We start from the raw sequence: 25,452 nt of genomic DNA, 5'->3' as shown, positions 1-25,452 counted from the left end.
ATATTATTAATGCATTAAAAAGTATATTAAGCTGCATAATGCATACAAGATTCACCAATAATTAGGTGAAAATGTGAAGCAAGAGACAGACAACCTAATAGTCACTGTACTTTTTAATCAAGATAAAAAACGAGTAAGTTAATTATCAAACCTGGGGCCAAGGATTTGGTATAGGACATATCTCAAATGCATAAATCCTGGGCTCAGTTAGCAGAACTAAACACCAAAAATAAAGTTAATCGTCAGAGTGAAAATGACTAAACATGATTTGAATATTTCTTGTAGCCATGCTATGTGGCCACATTCCTCTTTACATGCCTGCAAAAGAAGTATCAACTCATAAAGTGAAAACTAGGACAATAGTGAGGGCTTACCTGGAGCAGCGTTCTGGGGCTGTCTCGTGTAGGAGACATTAAATGCAGGCTCATCAATCAGCGGCGGAGGGTACATGCGCCTCCGGATGAAAAAGCCAGCTCCGCAGCAGAAGAGTACACCCATCATCAGCAGGAACCTGAGCAAGAGCACAGTGTAAGGAGGGCTCAGCCCTGAGCTCCTTGAGCTTTCACGATTATAGAGAAATTATATATATAGATTATAGAGTATACATGATTATAAATACTCATATGAGTAAAGAAAAGAAGGTATAGATGGAGAGCCTGGAGAGATAGTACAGAGGTGAAGGTGTGTGCCTTGTGTATGGTCAATTCCAGTTCAATATCTGGCATCACTTGGGCCCCTGAACATCACTGGATGCAGCCTCAAGTTCCTTAAGCACCATTAGGGTAGACCCGGTAGTCTCTGACAATGCAGATCCCAAGCAGCATTGTATCTATGGGTACTCACATAGAACTACCAGCACAGGTTGGCTGAGAATTTCAGGAGTGGTGTATTGGCCAACTTGGGAGCACCCTCCCCTTCCAGAAAAAAGTGTGAATATAAATTCTTTTTGTTTTGTTTTTGTTTTGTTTTTGATTTTTTGTTTTGTTTTGTTTGTTTTTTAGGCCACAACCAGCGGTGCTCAGGGGTTACTCCTGGCTGTCTGCTCAGAAATAGCTCCTGGCAGGCACGAGGGACCATATGGGACACCGGGATTTGACCAATCACCTTGGTCCTGGATCGGCTGCTTGCAAGGCAAACGCCGCTGTGCTATCTCTCCAGGCCCTGAATATAAATTCTTTAAGTTCAAAATACGACAGTATTTTCTTACTGTGATTCTAAAGTACAAAGAATGTGGTCAAGGAATTCTTAGTGATTGGTAAATTATTGCCTATCTCTGAACTGAAAAGCTGAGAGGACTTATGGAATCTTCCAGAATATTACATTTCTGTGTGAGTAGCACACTGCTATGTGAAGGGTGAAAACAGCATGGAGCCCACTGTGTCAAAATCACCTACCTGTTCATGCACAAGTAAATGTCATACACTAAATGTCAAAGGATATAATAAATAAAGCCTTGACTAGTAACATGAAGCTCCATGTCAGTAACCTATTTACTGGTTAACCCTGAACACTAAGCAGGAGAAAAGGTCAAAGGCAAGACAGAAAACAATCCAAAAAAGAGCTCCTCCAATTCTCTCCTTACTTAACAAGACATTTCTCCCAGCAGGTGCCATGAAGTACAGATGACTCTGTTCCCCACTACTGGACTCTAGTTCTAGTGGTGAGGGAAGATGCCAAACTACAAATGTGCAAAATTATTTAATGCAACTCTGCTAAATGTTAAGGAAGAAAAACAGGATGCAAAATGCATATTGTAAACAACATATAATTTATGGTGTTTTCTTCATTAAACAGCAATTCCCCTTCCCTGTGTTGTGATATCAGGAGTCAAACACATTTAGCCGTAGGCCTTGCACTCACTAGGCTGTGGTTTGCTGGAGAACACACACTTTTTGTGGTGCAGGGGCACACAAAGGTTAGTACACACAGGGCAGGGATCACCTCTGTCATGTGGGATGGTACCTGGAATTGAACTAGTGGCTTGACATGTCCAATTAGGCACTTGACCACTGAGTTATCCCAGAGTCCCAGTTTTCACTATTTTTATGTGTACAATTTAGTATGACAAAAGGTTTTGGGTAATTTGGGGGGTGTTTATGTTTGGAGGATATACCTGGTAGTGTTCAGGATTTACTTCTAGCTCTGTGCACTTGGTGGGATCAGGAGGAACCATATGGACTGGCAGAGATCAAACTTGGTTGGGTTACACACAAGCAAACATGCTACTCTGTACTATCTCTCAGGCCCATGGTAAGTTTTTTTGCTTTTTTTTTGGCCACACCCGGTGGCCAAAACTCGGGAATAACTCAGGTTATTCCTGGCTCTGTGCTCAGAAATCGCTCCTGGCAGACTCAGGGAACCATATGGGATGCAGAGAATTGAACCCGGGTCCATCCTGGGTCGACCGCATGCAAAGCAAATGCCCTACCACTGTACTATTGCTTTGGCCCGTCCTGGTAAGGTTTTTGACTAGGGTCTGTCATAGTGAAGAAAAGCAGAGAAGCATCTTTTGCTTTAGAGTGACTGAACTGAATCCTGAGCTAAAAGTATAAGAGGCAGGTGTTGGGTTACTGATCCTACCCTAATCAATAATTGTGCCCCACCCTAGGGTACGACCTGGTGATAGTATATTAGATTATTCCTTACTTGGTATTCTGCTCCCACCCTAGAGTGGTACCTAATTTTTGTGTATAAAAGCAAGGGTCTGGGACTGATTCTTCAGCCTATCCACTGAATAAAGCTGGTATCTCCTGAAGCCTGACTGCCTGTGAGTTTTCTACCTGCTGCTATCCTGAACCCTCAGACCCACAGGCTAAACAGGGTGACAGATGAGTGGTCTGAGCTGGAAGAGAAAGACCTCATCCTACATCCCATCACCTTCCAGCCCCATCAAGGGCTGAATTGCAACAACAGGTTGAAAGGAAGAGTAGGAACACTGAGAATGAGAAGGGCAGAGAGGCTCTCTGAAGGATGAAGTAGAAGAGAGAAACGGGGGGTGGGGGTGGAGGGGAACAGGAAATAGTTTTAAGGACTTAAAGAACCCCAAAGAGAGCAGGGATGTGGTTCACTGGTAGAGCACATGCTATTCATATATAAGGCCCTAAGTTCCATTCTTGGCACCACATGGTCTCCAAATATGGCTATAACAACCCCTTGGCAAGAAAAAGTGAGTGGAGGCACGAAAAGGCAAGGCGACCAGCTTGGCATAAAACACAAAACCACAAAAGGAAGAGAGACTGCTATTAAAAGTAACTTCCCCGAGGAGGGCTCCCTGCTGATCTCAGATCCCACACTGCATCTCAAGCAAACAACTGAGCAGACACAAGAACAAGAACTGTCTACACCCAAGGGCTCCTCTGCTCAAGTTAAGTCTGACTGCCATCCTCCCCACAACCAGTTAGGCTCCTTAGGGCTGAGACAGGCCCTGAGATGCCAGAGCCCTCTATGAGATACCTCCAATGGGAGGTATCAATGTGCCTCCAATGCAGACACACCACATCTTTCCTACTCAGAGCTGAGACATGCCTCACACCCTGGACCTGAACCACAAGAAGCAGGAGGCCAACTGCTGGCTGAGCACTAGGCACTGCCAGACTCACTTGGCAGCTGCTAGTTCCCAAATAGAATCCACCCTGGAACCTCTAATGGAATACCTGGCAGTAAGACCCATGCTCAGTGTGTGGCCAGGATAGTCTTCCTTGGCTAAGGCCAGCCCAAGGTGCAACCTGTTCCCTTTTCTAAGCCTGATTTAGAGCATCTGGCTTAAAGATGGCTTAGGAATTCAGAGCTGATAGTATGTTCTCAAAACTTGCTGCTCTCTAGCAGGGGTATTATGGGCAGAAAACTGAAGCCTGAAGAGTCTGTGGGAGCCAAACTGTTGAGAGGTCCTGCCTCCCTCCCTTCCTTCCTTCTGGGTCAGGCTTGTCCTCCCTTCTCTCTACCAAACATGTGACCAACCACACAACTTTCGAAGCCCATCTTTATGTCCTTGTCCCTGCCAGGTGTGTTTCCAATGCCAAGAACTTCTTGATGTGATGGGTCACCCCAACACCCCTCTACCCATTTCCTCCGGAACTCCAGGGCTTCCCCTGGGCCACGTGCCTGGGTAAGCCAGCGAGGTGGGTCCCTTGGAGGAGCTTATTAGTTTCCCTAGGCTTTCCCCATTTCCCTCCTGCCTCCAGAGGGAGGGTCTTGGTGGGGGCTTTGACCTTCCGGGCTTCCAGCTCTGGAAGGATCTCTTTTCCTTCTGGGAGCCGGGAGGTTCTGTCAGCATGGGCTTTGGCAGCCCTCCGCCATGGCACAGGCCTCTTTAACCAGGCCTAGGAAGGGGTGCGGGACATGGGTCACCCCAGCACCCCTCTACCTCCTTCCTCCGAAACTCCAGGGCTTCCCCTGGGCCACATGCCTGGGCAAGCCAGCGAGGTGGGAATAGCAGCACAATAGGTCTGGCTTCAGGAATTACCAGGGAAGTTTCCTTACTAAACCTGTCCATTGTGAAACCACGTGGGGGGCTAGCGCCTCTGCGCAGAACATACTGATACATATTTAGATATCATTGTTTTTAATCTGCTGGTCATAATCTGAAAGCCGCCCAGGAGCTCGTTTTATTCCTTTACTCCTTCACTCCCACCTCCTATCACCCCACATTTAACCATTTTTATACTAATGAGTTTTGTTTTGGCCAAGGTGGATTACATATCTTTCACAGTAACTTTTTGGGTGGAGTCTGAAGCTTCAGCAGGCAACACGTGGGCGACATGGCTCCAAACTGTAGGCTTTTTTGGCTAAGGGGAAGATGCAGCCTCGGCTGTCCCCCACAGCCTTCTCTCTCCTTCCTCCCAGTCCCCAGGGTTATTCCTGGACACCTACTCAGGGTCCCAGCAAGTGGGTTCCGGCGAGGAGCAACTTAAAGGAGTCCCCAAGATTCCTCGTTCTTGCAAGGGGCTGGGAGGGGACTGTTGAAATCCCGACTTCCAGCAATTAGAAAGCAAACACCTCTCGGGGAGTTGGACGCTTCAGCAGGCAACATAGGGAAGACAAGTCTCCATGTGCTCTTCGCTTGTCCAAATCACAGACCAAAGTGGTGTCTCAGAAACAACACTCTCCCTCTTGACTATTTCTAAAACATAAAAGAAACACATGTATCTCCTTTTAATATCTCAAATGTATTCCCTCAACATCTATAACTCTTTTCGAACATCCTCATACAGTGACAATTTTGCCCACTCGTTTTGTTATTTGCTTGTTTGATTTTCCCCCTTTGAGATCTGTTTTATAAGCAATACTGTAGAAGAGTATCTCTGTATAGATTTCATGTTTGAACCAAGTTACGGGGAATGCTGGATTTTATTCGTTGGCCCTCAGATGCACCAACAATATCTTGTGACATTGCTTCTCTTTTGCATAGGCACATTAAAATGGGAAAATAATACATATGCAAACAAGTTCTTATCTATTAGAGATGGGAACACAAATTTGGTAATGCAATTAGGCCTTATACCCTGAATATTGGCATAATGATTTGGCTTAGGCCTCAGAAGAATGGGCATCACCCACACACACCTGAACAATGGATACCATCTATGGAAACAACCACAACTGTCTATAACATTACCAGGATCTAAGCCTCTACCAGGGAAGACCTACTACTGCTTTGGCATTGACTTACTCCAAAGAGTGCTCTCAATGCCCGAACAACTCAGCAACAGCCTGTTTACAGCGCAGATTGCTCTGCATTTAATGGTATGCTGAAACTAGAGGATGCTCCACATAAGCCTGACATTGATGAAAGAAATGCACACAATCCAGAATCTTTACATATAAGAATCTGATACCAACAATAGCTAAAGCAGGGGTCTCAAACTCAGTTTACCTGGGGGCTGCAGGAGGCAAAGTCAGGGTGATCCTTGAGTGCAAAGTCAGTAGTAAGCCTTGAACATTGGGGGGTGTAACCCAAACAACTAAAACAAAACAAAACAAACAAACAAAAAGATTCCTCTAGGGCAGGGCCACAAAATGTTGTACGCAGGGCCGCAAATGGTCCACAGGCTGCAAGTTTGAGACGCCTGAGCTGAAGTGTGAAAAAGTTTCACCGGGACCACAGAGAATGACTTGGGTTGGACAGACTGGTATGCCTGGAACCCAAAGTCGGTCTTATGCCAATAAACTTCTGGGGTGAGGCCTTTTTGTAATCAGGCCAAGAATTTTTTTTTCCATTTTCCCCATTTTTCTGGACCTATGCAAACAATGGTGATTGCCACTAACATACTTTTACTATTTTTTTAGTCTTATCCTTTAAGAAAAAAAAATACAATTTACTGAACTTAAAAACAAATAACTGTAGTAGAATGCCTGTCTCGAATACAGGCAGGAGATGGGGAGGGGGAAGGGGGTGTTCTCTTTGTGACTGTAACCCAACTATGATCATGTTCCTTAAATAAAAAATATATTTAAAAAAAATGCTGGAGCAGTCAGCATTCCAACCAGCGTGAATGTGGGTTAATTTTCCCACATCTATGCCAAGACTGGTTGTTTCTGTTCTTTGTGATACGTGCCAGTCTCTCTGGTGTGAGGAACCCCTATAGCAAACACTTTTCTCTCTTTTTCCTCTAAAGCACCATGGTTTGAAATAATGTCACTGAAGAAGGATCTCAACCAAATCACTTTACTTCCTTTTCGATTCATGGATAATTTCCTTTGTCAAACAGTGAGGATAGTTTTCAGGAGGAAAAAGCAAAAACTCACTAAAATGCAGGTGAGTATTTGAACATGCTTATCCTAGGACTTAAAAGGTTTCAGAAGCCAGTATGCCAGAATCTTAAAACATAAAGCAGTGAAGTAAGAGAAGTCTTAACCAGGTGTGATATCTGCCTTTATGTTGACCCTATAGTGAGGAGAAGGGGGATGAATCGTACCAGAAACACTTTGTTTCAGAAAATCTTTTCCTACACCAGCTTGGCTTTTCCTGATGCCAGAAGCAGAACTTCTTTTTTTTTTTTTTCCGGAGTTAAAGAAGAACACATATCCCATATGGTGATCCATAGAGCTTCCCTCTACTCCACTGGAACCCCTGTATCCAAAACTCCCAAAAGGTACAGTTTTAGATTTTCTGGCTTTAACAACTCCCTCAGTAGAGCTGTTTATGGCCAATGATATAGGCTCCCTATCTTGAGAGGTAGGATTCAACGGACAATTTGTAAATGGGAAAAAACTTGACCACAGCATTTCCTAAATTTGTTTTTCTAAAAGCTCCATAACCTGAGAACTGGTTAGAAGAACTGAACTTACCAGGGGTGGGAGCTAGAGAGCAATGGAGAAGATGGCAGAGACCCTGAGACAATTGGAAGGAAGTGGACACTGTGGTGGAGGGTGTGGTGTGGAACATGTACGCATGAAACCTTATCATTAACAGTATCATAAATCATGGTATTTCAAATAAATAAAAAAAACAGAATTTTCTTAAAAAAGGAGGGGCAGGGAAAGCTCTAGTTTAGAAACAGAGCAACTGCTTAAGAGTGAGCCCACCTTCCAAAAGAAGAGCTGTTCTTCAGAGATCAACAACAAAACTCACAAATTCCATCAAAAATTGAGATGAAATAAACAAATATTTCTCTGAAGACAGATGGATGACCAATAAGCACAGGTGAAGTGTTCATCATCACTTATTAACAGATAAAATCAAAATGACAAAAATATATCACACCTCATACCAGTGAGAATGGCACATATCAAAAACACCAGAAACATTATCTGCATTGATACAAATGTGATGAATAGAGCTCCTTTTCACAGCTAGTGGGAATGTTGCTTGGTTCAGCAACTATGGAAAACAGCACAGAGATTTCTCATAAAAGTAAGAACTGATTCACCATACAAGTCAGTAATCCCATTTCTAGGTATAAAACCCCAAGAAACAAAAACACACATTCAATAGGACACTGTATGCAATGCAGCACTTTTCATAATAAGTAGGCCATGAGATCAAGTTAGGTGTCCAACATGTGAGCAGAATAAATTAAGATGCAGTATATATGCACAATGGAAAACCTTTCAGCTGCAAGAATGATAAAACTATGCAATTAGCTGCAATTTACATGGAACTGAAGAGTCTCAAGGAAATCAGAACAAGAAAGAAAAACACTGGAAGATTTGACTTATAGAATGACGAGATGAGGGATTTCAAGGTTTTAAAGGGAGAGGGTCATCACCTTAACCCTAGATTATAGAAATGAGGACAGAGAATTAAAGAAACTAATAGGAGAGAGTAAGAAGAGGCATATGGGGGTAACAAGGTTAGAGGTCAGGTGCCTAAAGCACATCGATGGTATAGGGGTGTGTTTATGTATATACCTACAACCCAGTATCAGCTACATTGAAATCAGTAAATAAAACTACAACAAAGTTAAAAGCACTGTCAAGGAGGCAAGCACAAGGGTTAGGGGACTGATGCTGATAACACTGTATGTATGAAACTATTATAAACAAGTCTGTAAATCATGATGATTAAATAAAACATACACATTTTTAAAAAAGAAGAGCTGTTCTGGGGCTGAAGAGACAGTACATCAGAGAGGGGTTCAATTTCCAATACCTAATGTGGTTCCATGGGCATGACCAGGAATGATCCCTTAACACAGAGCAAGAAATAAGCCCTGAGCAATGAATAGTATGGTCTCTGAAAAATCGCAAACCAAAACCCAATCAAACAAAAAATGAAAGAGTTGCTCTTTTAGCCACAATACTTGGAAAGTAAAAAACCTCTCTAACTCAGGAGCAAAACAGCCTTGTCACGGAGCCAACTTCGATGCACCTGTTTTGTTGACTGAGGCTGGCCCCAAAGTGAAGCACTCAAGTGCTCAAGTAATTGCAGTTGTGAGAAATACTGACTATAGGTAGAGGGTGGAGCAAGGAATCCAGACCAGAAGAGTTGTGACCTACCAAAAATACCACAGCCTCTGTATGGAGAGAGCCCGCACACAGCACCTGGAGCCACAGCAGTCCTCGTAGGGGCGGCATCTGTGAAGAGAGCAGCGCAGGCTGGTCAGTGACAGGCTGAGAGAAAGGCTGCACCCACCAAGGCGATCAGGTAGATTTCAGGGCAAGAGATGAGCAAGAGTAGATGATTGTTGGTCTGTGGCCCACATGGAAGGTGGTGAGCTAGTCATGGTCAGTGTTAGCCAAGCACCTTCACGTTTACTTCCCATTCTCATGCATCCAATCACAACAGTCTCTAAGGAGGTACTAACAATCAAGGCCTGCTAGCTCCGGAACTGGAATAAAGTAGAAAACCAATGAGATACCAAACACTACTGACAATCAGCAATCAAACCCAATGACAATCCAAAGCTAGACCTCAGCACAGACAAGACCAGGGAGGACACACGTAAAGATTCTGGTCTAATTAATCTCTATGTATTTGATACACTTTGAAAGTTTTGTTTTTTTTAGATACAGGTGATTCTTGCTCATCACTTTTGATTTGCACTTCCCTGATAATCAGTTAAGTCAACATTATTTTAAGCAGCATATCTGTGGATGAGTCACTGAGATGAGAAAAGCAGTCTAGTACTACTCCATAAAATGCTATTATAGGCAATTGGTGTCACAGTCCCTCAGTCGAGCCACAAAGGCACTGTGGCTGCAAGTATGCCTTTCTGCTATATGTCTGTGCAACTGGGTGTGGAAGGAGGGTGAATACTCTAGGCGTTATAGGACTTTTGGCCTTTTTTGCTTGTATACAATAAACTTCAAACATGGCTCCAAGATTATGTCCCTAGAGTGCCTGTATAGCCTGAGTGTGGAGGACCCTATGACAATGATGGATGGCCACAGATCACTCCATGATTGCAACATTACCATTGTCATATAAAAATAATGTGTTTGGGCCCGGAGAGATAGCACAGCGGCATTTGCCTTGCAAGCAGCCGATTCAGGACCAAAGGCGGTTGGTTCGAATCCCAGTGTCCCATATGGTCCCCCGTGCCTGCCAGGAACTATTTCTGAGCAGACAGCCAGGAGTCCCTGAGCACCACTGGGTGTGGCCCAAAAACCAAAAAAAAAATCTAATAATAATAATGTATTTAAGGGCTGGAGAGATAGCATGGAGACAGGGCATTTGCCTTGCATGCAGAAGGACGGTGGTTTGAATCCCAGCATCCCATATGGTCCCCGAGCCTGCCAGGAGCGATTTCTGAGTGTAGAGCCACGAGGAACCCCTGAGCGCTGCCAGGTGTGACCCAAAAACGAAAAAGAAAAAAGAAAAATAATGTGTTTAAGATGAAGCTTATATGTAAGACTGCTGGAGCACGTAGGAGTTTGAAGAAGCAAATGCCTTTAAAAGAGACGGTCGGCTGGGACTAAGTATGTGGCCAGAAGACAGGTGCAACCTCCAGAGGCTTCAAGGAAACCAAGATCTTAGCCTTAATACCACAAAGACATGAAATTTGAACGATGCTGCAGGCTTAGCTGAAGATTTTGATGCGACAATCTAGCTGACCCCTTGATTTCAGTTTTATGAGATTCTGAGCAAAGGACCTGCAACTGCAGTATTGAGACTTGTAAGCTGCAGAAACTGCAATATAGTAAATGTAGGTTGTCATACATCTTTTATAAAGGTAAAAGTTACTGGAATGACTTTTTCCAATGAGACTGGAATATATGAGTATCATATATACCAATTATTTTGTATGACTTAGGTTTTGGTTCTACATATAGACTGTACTCAGTTGCAGGATAATGTTTATCTCCTGAAATTCTTTTTTCAAATTTATGGCTGCAGAAGATGAAACTCGAACTAAATAGGCTCCTGTTTCCTGGTGCACTGGGTAGCTTTTGGCTCAAGTCTCATGACTTCCTGATGCTACTATGCAAAGATTCTCTGGTTTCCTGCATCATCTCACTGGATAAAATTACTGTTTGAGTAGCCTCTAATTCTACCGTAATCTTCTAGTTCTGCAATCATCAAATTCTGGAAGATGCATCTCTCACAAAGAGCCTCTACAATGGGAAGGCTCTTCACTTGTCTACTTGTGATCATCCTCTTCAGCAGCTGCTAAAGTTGTGAGGAGTGGGTAGATAAAGATTATAATTATTATACTTAATTGTAAGTAAGAATTCTTGCTCTGGGTCTTGGGCTCATAGCCCTGTCAGGTGCCTTTGCTACCACAATGCTTCCTTCTTGTTTTTCTGTGTTTATTCCCAACTATCTTGAGCTGCTTCAACTCTGGGCACAGCTGGAGCTGAAGGGTACTTGACTCCCACCCAACTTTAGTAACAACTTGTCATAAACAAAGCAAGTAGATACAGAACTGAATAGATCTTATTACAAGAGATGAATCTGTTACCTCTCTTTCCTTTCAGAGTCACTATAGGGAAGTATTTACCCCCTGCAACATAAGCAATTCTCTTTCTCAAGTTAGATAAAGTATGACCAAAAAGAAGTCTACAACCATTTAATATTTAGTTATTAATTCACTTATTTATATACATTTTGGGCACTGTGGTTTACGCATGACATAGTCATTCCAGTACCACAAGCTCTATCCAGGTGCCCACTTCCCTCCACCATTTTTACAGTGTAGCTCATCCCACTCCCACTTTCCCTATGTAAACCTCCTATTGGAGACAAATTCTCAGTTTCTGTTTCCTTTGGACATTTGTTATTCCCCTACTGTTCCTTCATATCCCACGCATGAAAGAAATGATATTGTTTCTCATTTCCTGACTAATTTCACTAAGCATAATACTCTCCAATTCCATCCAGGCAGCAACAAATTTCATAATTTCATTTTCTTCTAATAGCTTAATTACATTCTAGTATGTATTTATGAATCATAGTTTCCTTATTTAGTCATCTGATCTTGGATGCTTAGGTTGTTTTCAGATTCAGGTTATTGTGAATGGTGCTGCAATAAATATAGTAAAGATGTCTTTCTAAATTGAGTTTAGGGACTTTTGAGGTAGATGCCCCAAAACAGAATTTCTGGATCATAAGGAAACTCAATTACTAATTTTGTGAAAAGTGATCATATTGTTTTCTTAAAAAGTTGAACCAGCCAATATTTCTCCAGCAGTAAATGAGGGCCCTTTAATAACAGTTAATCTTAAAAGAACAAAAATTATGAAAGGGAAAAAGGAAAGCCTCTTCAACAAATGGTGCTGGGAAAACTGGTGAACCACATGAATAATAAAGGGATCACAGATCCCTTTCTAAAACCATGCATAAAAAATCAAATCAAAATGGATTAAAGAACAGCTAGTCCACTGATATCAGACATAAATCCATAAATTACCACGAAAAAAACAGACAAAACATTTGTAACACTCAATACAATGATATCTCCAATGACTCAAAACCACTGGCCAAGCAAAAAGAAACAAAGATAGACAAAGAAAATGATAGCCAAAATAAAAAGACAATGCACAGACTGGAACAGGCTAAAAAGACAACGCACAGACTGCCCACCACTCAACAGATAATCTAATAGGAAATAGGCAGGTACATAGATATATAAAGCACTAGAACTCTATACAATAAACAACTGGCCCATAAAAAAACGGGGAGGGGGGTCAGAAATGAAGAAAAACCTGGTCGAAGGAGACATACAGTTGTCCCCAAAATGCATGAAAATTATGTTCTGCATCTTTATCACCAGGGATATACAAATCAAAATTATGAGATATAATCTCAGGCCAGTGAGACTGTCACACATCTATAACCTTTAGAACTATGTAGAGCACTACTTTTGAATTCCAGGACATATATGCATCAGAGAATATACCTATCTTAAAAGACTGAGTATAATGATTTTCCAAATGATTCTGTTGGCAAGATTCAACTTTAAGTGCCAAGCTCTCACTTTCTCAGATTCAAATTTGGAACATCAGCAGTCAATACATTGTCAACTGATTATCTGCTTTATTTCTCAAAACAGAACATTCTTTATTTAGCTGAAGAGCAATTCACTCCAAGCATCTTTGCAGTTCATCTGTAATTCTGGCATTGGTCCCAATGTGAATGCCAGCAAGTGTCAGCCGCTCAAAGAAGCACCAATTACCCGTGGGGTGACACTGTTACCATCTTTCTCTCTACTGCTTTCTTCCAAACATCCTGCTGGTAAATTGGGTCCCACATACATACCCACTGACATTCCAAACAATAAGGGTAACATTGAACTTAAGTATAAGTAGTAAACATTAGCAGGCAGTCTAACATAGCAAATAATCCATTAAGCAACATATAAACAGAGCTCAAGGAACAGACTGGAATTTTCATCCTCAAACCACACTGCATACATATTTTCAATAGAAAGGAATAACTTGGGGCCGAAGCATTGGCGCAAGCAGTAGGCCGTTTTGCCTTGCATGTGCTAACCTAGGACAGACTGCAGTTCAATCCCCTGGTGTTCCATATGGTCTCTCAAGCCAGGAGCAATTTCTGAGCGCATAGCCAGGACTAAACCCTGAGCATCACTGGGTGTGGCCCAAAAACCAAAAACCAAAAAAAAAGGGGGGGGGGAGAATAACTCAGTACACTCTTACACAAAATCTTTACAGGTTTATATCTGAGAAATACAGGTTTATTTTAAAATAGTGAAAGAATATGCCCAGCAGCAGACACTGGTCCTAGAACTGCTGTTAGCAAGTATTTTGTGCTAGATCCTAGGATCCAAGTACAAATTTCTGATAAGTTCAAAGACTAGGATAGAACAGATCATTCTAAGCAGGAGTTAACTGTTATTAAGTATACCACCATGATCAAATCAGGTGTTGTACTGCCTGTAAATATGAGATGCTGTCTCAAGGGAACATAGTATAAAGAAAGTACATGTCTAGAAGTCCTTCTGCATGATTACTGTTTAACTGCTATAAAATCAGTGAACATACCTTCAGTAGGATGGCCTTTGTAGGTTTTAGGATCTAAGAATTAAGCCTATGTCCAAGAGAAAAGTAAGTCTAGCACAATTCATTCAGACATGTTTATTCTAAACCTTTCAGTCACATACATCTCATGAGTAGGAAAAAAACAGCAAATTCAATCAAGAAATAGTCAATGTTAATGAAGCGTCACATAATCTTTCTATTAAAGAAAAATAGCAGAGTTGGTAAAAGAACTTTGACAAGATATAAAATGATAACATCTTTTTAAATAAAATATATAAAATATATCAAACATTGGAAGAGCAACTAACATTATTAGGGAAATAATTAAGTATATATCTGTTACTACTTCTACATTGGTCTCATTTTCATAGGCATTACTTCACAAGGTGAAGCATGAGTCTCAATAGAGATTCCTACGTTAGAATCAAGAAATTATACTTGAGAGAGAGAAAAAGACAGACAGAGAGAGAGTGATAGAGAGAGAGAGGGAACAGCAGGCAGGATGCTCGCCTTGTACACTGTCATCCTGGATTCAGGTCTTATGAGACCCCTTAGTATTCTGAGTAATTCCTGAGCAAAAAGACAAGAATAAGACTGAGTACCACAGGTATCAACCCAAAACAAAGATGAAAACATTCAGGGATAGTAAAATCCTTCCACACACCTGTGAGACATCAGTTCTTGGAAAAATTAAACAAATGCTCCAAAGTTGGAGAAAACTCCAAAAGGAAATGAGAAGGCTAGAGAGACAGCACAGCAGGTGGATAGAACACTTGCCTTACATGCAGCCAACCCAAGTTCAATCCCTAGCACCCCATATGTTCCCCTGATCCTAGCCAGCAGTAATTCCTGAGAACAGAGCTAGTAGTAGTATGGCCCACGGCATACAATTCAGTGGACAGGGTTTGATCATTAGCCCACTCAGCACCTTGGAAAAATCTCTTTTAAGAGCTCAGAAACCTGTGTGTACCTCTTTGTACCCAGGTATTCCATTCACAACTAATGGGCTTTCCTGGTCAACAAGTCCATTAGGAAGCATCAACTGCCTGCTGCCGGATCTATTATTTTACTTATACAGGATCCAGGTCTGGTTACTGGTGAGGCTAAAGTACATTATTTGCATGAGTACACAAGGTTTTCTCTCTTCTCCAAGAAACAAAGCAATCCAGTTGGGTGAATCTTGGTTTCCTAAAATCAAAAGGAATGCCTTTTTTTCTCTTCTCCACATTTTCTACAGTCTCAGTCATCATTAACACAGATGAATTATAACTTTGTTAATTTAAAATACTAATCTGTTCTTAAGTCTTCCTACCCTCTGTTGGTACAACTAGCCTAGGTAGGTACAGGGTCCCTAAGTAGCCAAAATACCTAAATATGGGATATAGAATATAATATAAATGGACACTTAAATCTGTTGCTTATTTCAGTCATCAAGAAGCCTCTTGAAGGCTTGAGATAGTTAATATACTTAAATTTAAATGAGGCATCATGCAAAAGAATCATCTGAGTCATTTTTTTTGTTTGTTTTTGAGCCACACCCGGCTGTGCTCAGGGGTTACTCCTGGCTGTCTGCTCAGAAATAGCTCCTGGCAGGCACGGGGGACCATATGGGACACCAGGATTTGAACCAACCACCTTTGGTCTTGGATCGGCTGCTTGCAAGGCAAACGCCGCTGTGCTATCTCTCCGGGCCCCTCTGAGTCATTTTTTATGAGTAGCCAGCTGGTTCTGCTTCTCCATTCTGGAAGGATACACACAGATAAGACAGTAGAACAGTGTCCAAAGTAAGGCCTTGGTCAGATTATGAAATCTTTTCATGCCAAATATGTCTAATGCAAAATTTAAAATCCACTTAGAGTTTGGTAAGCTGCCTGGAATAAGAAAAATCAAAAGAAGAGGAAAAAGCAAAGTGTACTCAATAAAGTGAGTCCTGAGTCCACCTGGAATCTAAGAGAGAAGAGGAGATAGGGATGGACTGGGAAGGTAGAAGAAAGGTACACAGGCATAGGAGGCACCTATGCTCAGGTATCTACCAAACAGCTGTCCTAAGGTGAGGTCAGTCCTAAGGTGAGGTCCTAAGCTATGAGATCAGTTTACTGCTATGATAAAAATAAATTAAATTGTATTATATTTACATTGTTAATTTGAAGAGGAAAACAAATTAATAAGAGTTCATGAATCCTATATCTCTGCCTACAGTTTGTATACTATGGAATCAATACAGAATGCTGACCATATTTCCAATTAAGTCACTGGCAAAATTTCAATGAGGAGCCAACAGTAAACTCTACTAGATACCCATTCCTAGGACTTAGAGTCATTCAAATTCATAAATGATAAAATATGCAAGTCATGTCTTACACAGATACCACCAGCAGATCTGCAGTGACATATACAAGGCATCTGCCAAAGTAATCAAACCAGGAGGAATCAAACAAAGAGGACTTGTTTGCTCAAACTACACTTAAGTGGCTACCTTGGTAGTCCACGTAAGCAAACAAAAACAAAAGCCAAAATCAACTATCAGTGCCTCAAGGTTAAGAAGATCAATAGCAAGCAGCCAATATGAGTTCCCAAAGAGTGCAACCAGTTAAGCCACAGCCAATGATACTTTCCTTATCTGCTTCTCTAGAAATGTGTCCTAACTTCTATCAGTGGAATGTTTCTAACGACATCTGGTTTGATGTTGCTTAATATGAACCAATACTTACTCAACTAAATGCTTTGTTTTTTTCTATTTTATTTGAAGTATCATAGTTGATATCAAATGAACTTTAAAATGTTAGTATACCACAGTCCATCTTTTTAAACAGCAGTGACAAATTTTTTAACACTAAGTGAATTTTAAAATTTATATAGTTTGTGTGTGTTCAAGTAAATTCTTGCTGCCCAGTGAAATATTTCACCATTTATCAATGAACACTGTCTTTTGGTTGTAAAATCAAATCGATAAACTCACACCACATGAAAATCCACTGGAGATGGGGGATTTATTTATTTATGTATTTATTTATTTATTTATTTTTGGTTTTTGGGTCACACCCGGCAGCACTCAGGGCTACTCCTGGCTCTATGCTCAGAAATCGCCCCCAGTAGGCTCAGGGAACCATATGGGATGCCGGGATTCGAACCACCGTCCATCAGCATGCAAGGCAAATGCCCTACCGCTATGCTATCTCTTCAGCCCCAAGAGATGGGGAATTTATAATAATAAACTCTGTGGTGCACAGAAATCACTGGGAAGACAGGTCTCTGTGAAGAACAATGAAGTAGCTTTCAGTCCTCATTTAGAAGAGTTTATGTAGAATTTGGCTAATAAAGATAAATCAAGTTACAGACACAGGACATTTTTTTTTTTTTTTTTTTTTTTGGTTTTTGGGCCACACCCTGTGACGCTCAGGGGTTACTCCTGGCTGTGCGCTCAGAAGTTGCTCCTGGCTTCTTGGGGGACCATATGGGACGCCGGGGGATCGAACCGCGGTCCGTCCTAGGCTAGCGCAGGCAAGGCAGGCACCTTACCTCCAGCGCCACCGCCCGGCCCCAGACACAGGACATTTTAGATTGTCTTATTCTGTTTAGACTGTTGCAAACTTATTGAGTTGGCTCACATTTAGCAGACATGAATTTTTCTCAGTTCTGAAACCGAGAAAAACAAGGTGTGATCATGGTCACTGCCACTGTCATAGGAGGGTCCTTTATGTTTTAAAGATAGATCTTTACCCTCACATAGGGAAAGGGTTGAAGGAACTCTCTGGAAACTTTAGGAAAGACCTAATCCCATCCAAGAGGCCTTCGCCTTTATAGTTTAATATCCCTGCCATGTAGCCTCACCACTTTTAAAGGCCAGAATTCAGCATGAGTTTTGGGGGCCATAAACATTAGCCCTCAGAATCTAGTTGACAGGAGCATTTCTCCATATTCTGAGGATAAGAAAACACTTCCAATGTATACTAGAAATCCTCATATATCAACCAACATGAACAAAGGGAGAAAAGAAATTATCCTTTAAAGAACATCTGTCCCAAACTCCTCTTCAGGCTGTAAACCAAAGGCTTAGATGCTTCATCATGAGAATAGCACAGCCAGGAAAAACGGGCTTATGGAGGAATGTCTAGTGACGGGCTCTGCCACACTTGGTCCAGCCTTAAAGGTTTCCTCTCCAAAGCACTGGAGCTAAGTGAGGCACAACATAGTGCAGCTGACCTGGTCCACAGTTTGACTGGGGTAGGATGGGGTCACACCAGCACCTCCCCTGGTCAGAGGAAGCCTTGTTTCAGGGAGCTCAGAACTGGAGCCAGCACCTCCAACATCATTCATTAGATGGCCTGGCAGGGTATCATCTTTGCCAACTCTGTTTCTGGGATGTTGATCTAACACCTAGCAACAACAATTCTGCCTTTTCCCTGTATTAATTATTCACAATGGACAAGTGATCCCTGAGAGACACATAAGCCAAAGTAAAGTGAGTGCTTTAACAAAAGCTTCACATTCCGAAGGATGTCTTGGGCTGTCCTCTGCCATGGCAAGGCTGTTGTAGAGAACTAGTGAATCTCAACCACATCTTTCCCTCAATATTCCCCAAATACTGGCTCCCTCCCTGTAAGTGCTGCTTTGAGTGCTCTATCCAGGAGGAATCACTGCATATGATCATCAATTTTGTCTCAGATCCTGATTTCCTTGGTGTGTAAATGAATGCCTCCCCACTAGAAGGTCCCTCCCTCCCATCCTCTTTTCTGAGCTGTGCTGTGCCAAGATGTCCCTGAATTCCAGTGAAACTGACTTCAGTTTTCCCTCATTTTCTCCTTCACTGGTCCAGAAAGTAGAATCCAAGCCAAAATAAATGAGCAAACAATGCACAGAAGCCAAAAACCCTGTGCCACTGTTGTTTACTTCATGCAACAAATGTGATCACACTTAGGCAGAAGACCCCTGAGAGGATAGAGCTTAGCTTTAGGAGAACCTACTGCCAATTACCTCATCTATAAAACAAGGTCAGGATGAGTTCAATATTCTAAAATAAAATACAGGTAAATCAAGGACTTCCTTAGGGCACAGCACCAACCTTTCCTACCAGTCAGTAAAATATGACTTCTGGATAGCGTCAGCTCATCACCTTGAATGTCTTAAGGCCGCAATGGTGAACCTATGGCTTGCGTGTCAGCTGTGGCACACAAAGACCTTGCAGCTGGCATGCGGGAAGGTCCACAACTAATAAATTTATAAAATTTATAAAGAGTTTTCAGATACTAAAATCTTGTCATTAAGGTTTAATTGACATGTTGGCACTTTGAGGTAATTCTTTGGTTTTGTGCGGCAGTTTGGGCAATCGGGCTCAAAAAAGTTAGCCACCACTTTCTTAGGGGCTCAATGAGCAGCTGCAGGCTCCTCGTTCACTCCATGACCTGGGTGTGTGGTCCCTGTTGCATTCCCACAGCTGTGTTCTGTAAGAGCTGCAGAGAAAGACAACTCATAACTTTGAAAAAGAAATATTAGATAACTGTTCTGTACTTGGCAAGAATATACTATTAGGAAAGGGCCACTGTGTTAGTTTTGCTTTGAATTCATTGGTTCAGAAAAACAGGCTACTCTAGATAGATTTCCTTAGTTCTCCAGGAGGGAAGATCAGATTCACTGTTATTCAGAACAAACAGGAAAACTTGCATGACTAAATCACTCACTTCCTGGCCATTTCAAATCTCGTTGTCTAATTAAAATCACATGGAAAATGTGCCTGAGCAAACATCTACGCACCCTACTTCTGGAAAGCTCCCACTTGTAATCTCTAAGATGTCTCAAGAACCTGTCAGTAGCTACAGCCTCCTGGCTCATTCCACAGCCTGACTATGTGGTCAATGTTTTATTTCCACAGTTGTCAGATTTGCAGAGAAAGACAACTTACAATTTTCAAAAAGAAATATTGGCTCATGGGGCTGGTGAGATGGCGCTAGAGGTAAGGTGTCTGCCTTGCAAGCTCTAGCCAAGGAAGGACCACGGTTCGATTCCCCCGGCGTCCCATATGGTCCCCCAAGCCAGGGGCAATTTCTGAGCGCTTAGCCAGGAGTAACCCCTGAGCATCAAACGGGTGTGGCCCAAAAATAACCAAAAAAAAGAAATATTGGCTCATTAATCTGTATGCACAAGCAAGTTGGACTTGTAATGACCTAAAATTCATGAGCAAGTAGACAAGCTTGAATGTCTCGCTACAATGCCTAAGCTGATTGGTAATCAATATTTTATTCCCAGTGCTCTAAATTACTCTGAACAGCAGCTGAAGTATTCCACAAAATAAGTAAGATGAGACTGCAACACAGACAGTTTAGGACTTAAGGACTGAGATGGATTGGAGGTCTCTTGACTTCTGTTTCCAAAACACCTTGCATCACCAAGCAAGTGGCCTGATCACCTGCTCTTATCCAACCCTTCTCCTGTTGTATTTCTATATCCTTTGGTAGACATTCAGTTACCCTATACACCAGCATGGAAGAAGGGAAAAACTGACAGCACTAGTGTGATAAAGACATTATGAACAGCATGGCAGCATCTTCCCCCACCCCATCAGTTGAATGTAGCAAGCACTGTCACTCTCCTCGATTTCTTTTTATACTATCTTTATTTAAGCTCCATGATACAAACATGTTTGTAGTTGGGTTTCATCCATAAAAAGAACAACCCCCCCTTCACCAATGCAACATTCCGACCACCAATGCCCCCAATTAAATGGCAACTATGGGCCATTGTTTGAGAACCCCTGCCCAAGACTGAGAAGATGAGTCGAGAGACAGAGGATTGTGCAGCACACATCACACACATGTATACTGCTGGCTCAGGACGAGTCAGCTGCTTAGCAGGACAGGTAGTCGTGGCAAAAACACTCAGCTGGCCAGATAAATGTCCTTGGAGGGCTGCATGTGGCCCCTGATCTAAGCAAATAGGAATAAAAAGACTATCACTTCAGATCTATGCAGCCCCTGCTAAACCACAGAACCCTCAAAATGCCTTAGTGTTTCATTGTTTGCTTTCAGAAGCTCGTACTGTGTTCCACACCCAGTAAACAAGGGGAAATGAGTGGGCAAGTCCCCGACCACCACCAGAAGAACAACTAAGATAATGACAGCTAAGAACTAGATTGGCTGAGCCACAAGGATCACCTGTTATTTTTAAATGATGTGGTTTCTAAGAGAAGAAATATAGTAAGGCCTGAACTTACGTATGAAAAAAACATTTTCTTCTCACTGTCTTTCTCTTGTCCCTCCTGACTACAAGTTTGGCCCTCATTTTGGAGGTGGTGCCAGGGATCAAACGAGAGTCTCATAAAAGGGAAGCATAACTCTACAATTGAACTATCTCGCAGGCCAAAAAGGGGTATATCTTCATTAAGGGCTTTTTAAAAGGAGTAGCTGATAGGAAAAGAAAAGTAGTGAAGGACACAAAGAAAACTAAGAGAGAAAAGTTTGAAATCAGTGCTGCATTCCTGTTTTGATCTCAAAGGAATTCTTCCTCAAGAATAAGAATATTTTATTTGTACCCACATATATTCAACCTTCCAATTCTATACTCCTGGCATTACAAACAAGTCAAAAAACCTTCATGGAGGAGAGGCAGACAGAGATTATTTATCATAAAGAAACCAAGACAGATGGAAGTAATTAAATAAGTCTATGTAGCAACAGTGAAAACATGATCATCCTAAAAAAATTAGTTTCTATTACTTGATGACTATAATGCTATAATGAAATGCAGGAGCATGCACAGAAGCAAGAAAAGTAGAAAAAGGGCCATCTGAGACTCTGGTGAGACTCCCCCCCAAAAAGAAAAAAAAAACGGATTTTAAGAGCAAGAGTAAAGTACAAAATAAAATCCCCCAAACAGTTTGCAACCTAGATGCATTTTCCCCAATGCATCCATGGCACCATAAGCACAAACCATAGGTGTTGTTTGGAATATATTTTCTAAAGGGGAAAAACCTACTACCAGAGTATAAAAACAATATATTGAGTTTATTTTGAAGAGTGTTATCTAAAGTACTAAGTACTTTCTCCAGAATAAATGAAAGGTAGAATATACTGAGAATATAGTTAAGAAATATGGGATGTAATAAGTATGGGCTTCTGAATTTAGTATTAATGCTGCTTTAATAATAACCAGGCATTTGACAAAGAAAAAAACTCCTTCTCAGTCTTGCATGCACCATATCTCAGCAACTGACATATAGCACTCACTCAGCATGTCTCTATGGATGGAATAAAACTGGAATAGCCATCATCGCCCCTAGGGCTGTGCCTACATATTAAATGTGTATTAAGAGAGACTCTGATGCAGTGGACACACACAGCATTGGCAGGAGATCATGACCAAATCCCTAGTGGAAGTGAGTCTGCTAAATCAGTCACCTAACCTATGTGGCCACCTGTGACCACTCTGCAACAGTCAGGGCACCACTAATGGTCTACAGGTATGAGGAGAGACAAGCTCACATTACAAAACCACTCCTATGCATCTAAACAGCAGGGACACAACTTGGCCTTTGATGTACACATGTCCAGATGATTCGAGGGATGACCATGCACAGATCCCAGTCACTCCCAGAAAGTCAATAGAGTGTCCTCATGTCACTAAAAGACCTACTGATAAAGTTCAAGTGCCAAGTAGCTTATAGGAGGGAGTAGAGAAAATGTTTGGAAGTAGACTAGAGAGAAGTGCTGATTTCACATTACTGTTAAAATATTCTAAGCCATCACCTACCTCAAATTAAAATGGTTAATTTTGTTATAAAATTGTTACTTCAAATAAAAAGAGTAAACAAGCAAATACTTGAACCCTGACTTCTAGATTCTGGAACCCACATTCTAACATCTAAAATTGAAGAAAAGTATGGAGCCAAAATATGAAACATAAACACAGGGAAAAAAACTTCCACTGCCAGTCATCATGCCAAACACTAAAGCTGAGAAGTAGACAAGCAATTTGTGTTCCCATCCTGGAAAGGCCATCCAAGGAACACAGCAGTCACAATGAGAAACAAAAATCGAATTCTATTAAAGGATCACTGTGGACGGCTTCTCAGATGGTAAGGAGACAGCTGGGAGGGACGGTGAAGCAGAATCTGTAGAAGTTAATGTCAACTATACAAAGAGTGGGACTAGAAGGAAACACTTCATGCAGCAGGAAATTAGGGCTGCCCATTGTTTACCAAGCACTGGCAGGTCAAACAAGGACTGTCATGTCAATAAAGAAAGAGGATAAAAAGCAAGTTAGTATACTGGATACCAACAGCCCCAAGGCGTTATGAAGCTGAACTTCTTTTAAACAATTTAATCTTTTAAATTTTAAATTTAAATCTTTTAAAACAAGAATAGGCTCGAGCAATTTAGTGAGTTATAAAGAAGTGAAAAATAAATGGAAAGAGAGAACAAAAGAGACCCATCAGAGTGCCATTTATAGATTCTACACATTCCCTGTCAAAATTCTAATAAAACTATTTTATTAATTTTCTGTTTCTTTTATTATACTTTCTTTCAGTTTGGGGAGCCACCCCTAACAATGCTCAGGTCTTTTTCCTAGGTCTGTGTTCAACGATCATTCCTGACGAGCTTGGCAGACCATATGTGGTACAGGGGATTGGACCCAGGACTGCATGTGAGGCAAGCACCATATCTGCCATACTATTGTTCTTGTCCCTTTAGTGGAAGTTTTCATATAAATATAAAAAATGTTTTAACTTAAATGGGACCCAAAAAGGCCATAAGTAACCAAAGTAAGGTTCCTAAAAACAAATAAAACAAAAACCAAATAATCAAAAACTAAGAATTGAACTGAAAACAGCAACCTTCCTAATTTTTAAAGCTATAGTAATAAAAAAAAAAACATGGTCTGGCATAAATATAAACAAAGAGAATAGTATCCAGAGCCCAGAAATACACCCATGTCATATTTGACAAGATATAACACTCAATGAATAACTGTCTGTAAAATAAATAATGCTAAGAAAACTGGAAACCATAGGCAGAAGAATTAAATTAGAGCCCAAATTAAATTCTGCCACTGACAAAAATTAAGTTGCAATGTATTGACAGCTTAAGTGTAAAATCTGAAATCATAAAATTCTAGAGGAAAAGTTGGAAAATTACTACAATACTGGCATCAATAGTGCTTTTATTTTTTGGGGAAAATGATATAAAAAGTACAAGTAATCAAGAAACAAAGTAATGGCTAGACAACATCAAACTAACTAATGCCAAACATAATAATAAGAAAAAAATTATCAACATGAAAAGACAGCCTGAAATTTTTTATGTTTAAATAATATGTCAGAAGCAAATATTTGTAAATCTACTATGGGATTAAAACAAAAATATACAAAGATATTATATAGCACAATAGTAAATTTTATTCAATGGGCAAAGTATTTGGAATAGACATTTTTCCAAGAACATATTAAGACTGTTAAGAAGTATATGAAAAGGTGCTCATCCTTAAGAAACACAAATCAAAATCAGATAAAGATCCTATATCCGAGCTATATAAAGTATTCACATTGATTAGCAATAATAATCCCTAATCTCATCAAAAATTGGAAAGAGGAGATAAGCATATACCATATTTCCTGGTTTATAAGATGACCCTTCAACCCACAAAAAACTTCCTAAAAGTCAGGAGTCGTTTTATATGCCAGTATACAGCATGTAAACGTATTCCAGCTTCAGGGATGAGTGATCCGGCCCCCTCTTACTTTTAAGAAGTAACTTACTTTTAAGACTTTTATGAATAAGACATACAGACATACACACAGTAAGCATATAGAAAAATATGTCCATTATGACTAATTAGAAGAAAAAATGCAAACAGTGACATATTGTTTCATACCAGGGAGAATGTCATATATAAAAGACTGAAAACAAGCACTTTTGGAGGGGATGTGGTTAATAGAAACCACCCTCATCCACAGATGATGGGAATGTTTTCAGGTTCAATCTATGAAAAGCAGTAAAAAGATTTAAAAAAAAAATAGACCTTCAATATAACCCCATGATTCTCCTCCTTAGAATCTACTCACCCAAACACAAAAACATTAATTTGAAAAGTTATATGCACACCTATGTTAACTATAGCACTTACACAATAGCCAGGATTTGGAAACAACTCAAATGTTTGATAAGAAATGGATAATGAAGTTATGGCATATAGACATAATGGAATACCATGTAGTCTCACAGCCACACGCATACACACACACTGCATTCGCTTCAAGATAGATGAAACAGTAAGATATCGTGCTAAGGAAAATTAATCAAAGGGAAAAGGATGATCTCACTCATCTGTATTGTAAAAAGAGTGAAAAACAAGGACACAGACAATACTACATGAGGGTGATCTCTACAAACTTGGACTATCAAACTGAGATTACCAAGTAGTAAAAAGGTGTTGCGGGAATGAAAAGATGAATTAAAAGTCATAGAAGGAGAATGGTGGAGAGTTTTGAGTACTTTGATTGTCATAAAGTATGACAATATAGAGCATCAAAACTATAAATATGAAATTATTACAACCATGTTACCTAAATTATAACTAAAT

General features: G+C 40.8%; 1 protein-coding gene across 1 annotated transcript in view; it reads right to left on the bottom strand.

Annotated features, from left to right (window-relative positions):
- The window catches only part of VOPP1 (VOPP1 WW domain binding protein), a 116,220-nt gene that overhangs the window by 24,447 nt on the left and 66,321 nt on the right, over positions 1-25,452 (bottom strand). Inside the window, exons 3-4 of the mRNA XM_049777237.1 lie at positions 8,938-9,015; positions 375-511 (exon numbers count right to left, since the gene is read on the bottom strand). Coding sequence (XP_049633194.1) covers positions 375-511; positions 8,938-9,015 — 215 coding nt within the window. The remainder of the gene's footprint in view (positions 1-374; positions 512-8,937; positions 9,016-25,452) is intronic.

Source organism: Suncus etruscus, chromosome 7, assembly GCF_024139225.1.
Source record: "Suncus etruscus isolate mSunEtr1 chromosome 7, mSunEtr1.pri.cur, whole genome shotgun sequence".
Taxonomy (NCBI): Eukaryota; Metazoa; Chordata; class Mammalia; order Eulipotyphla; family Soricidae; genus Suncus; species Suncus etruscus.
This window is presented reverse-complemented; position numbering and strand designations above follow the sequence as displayed.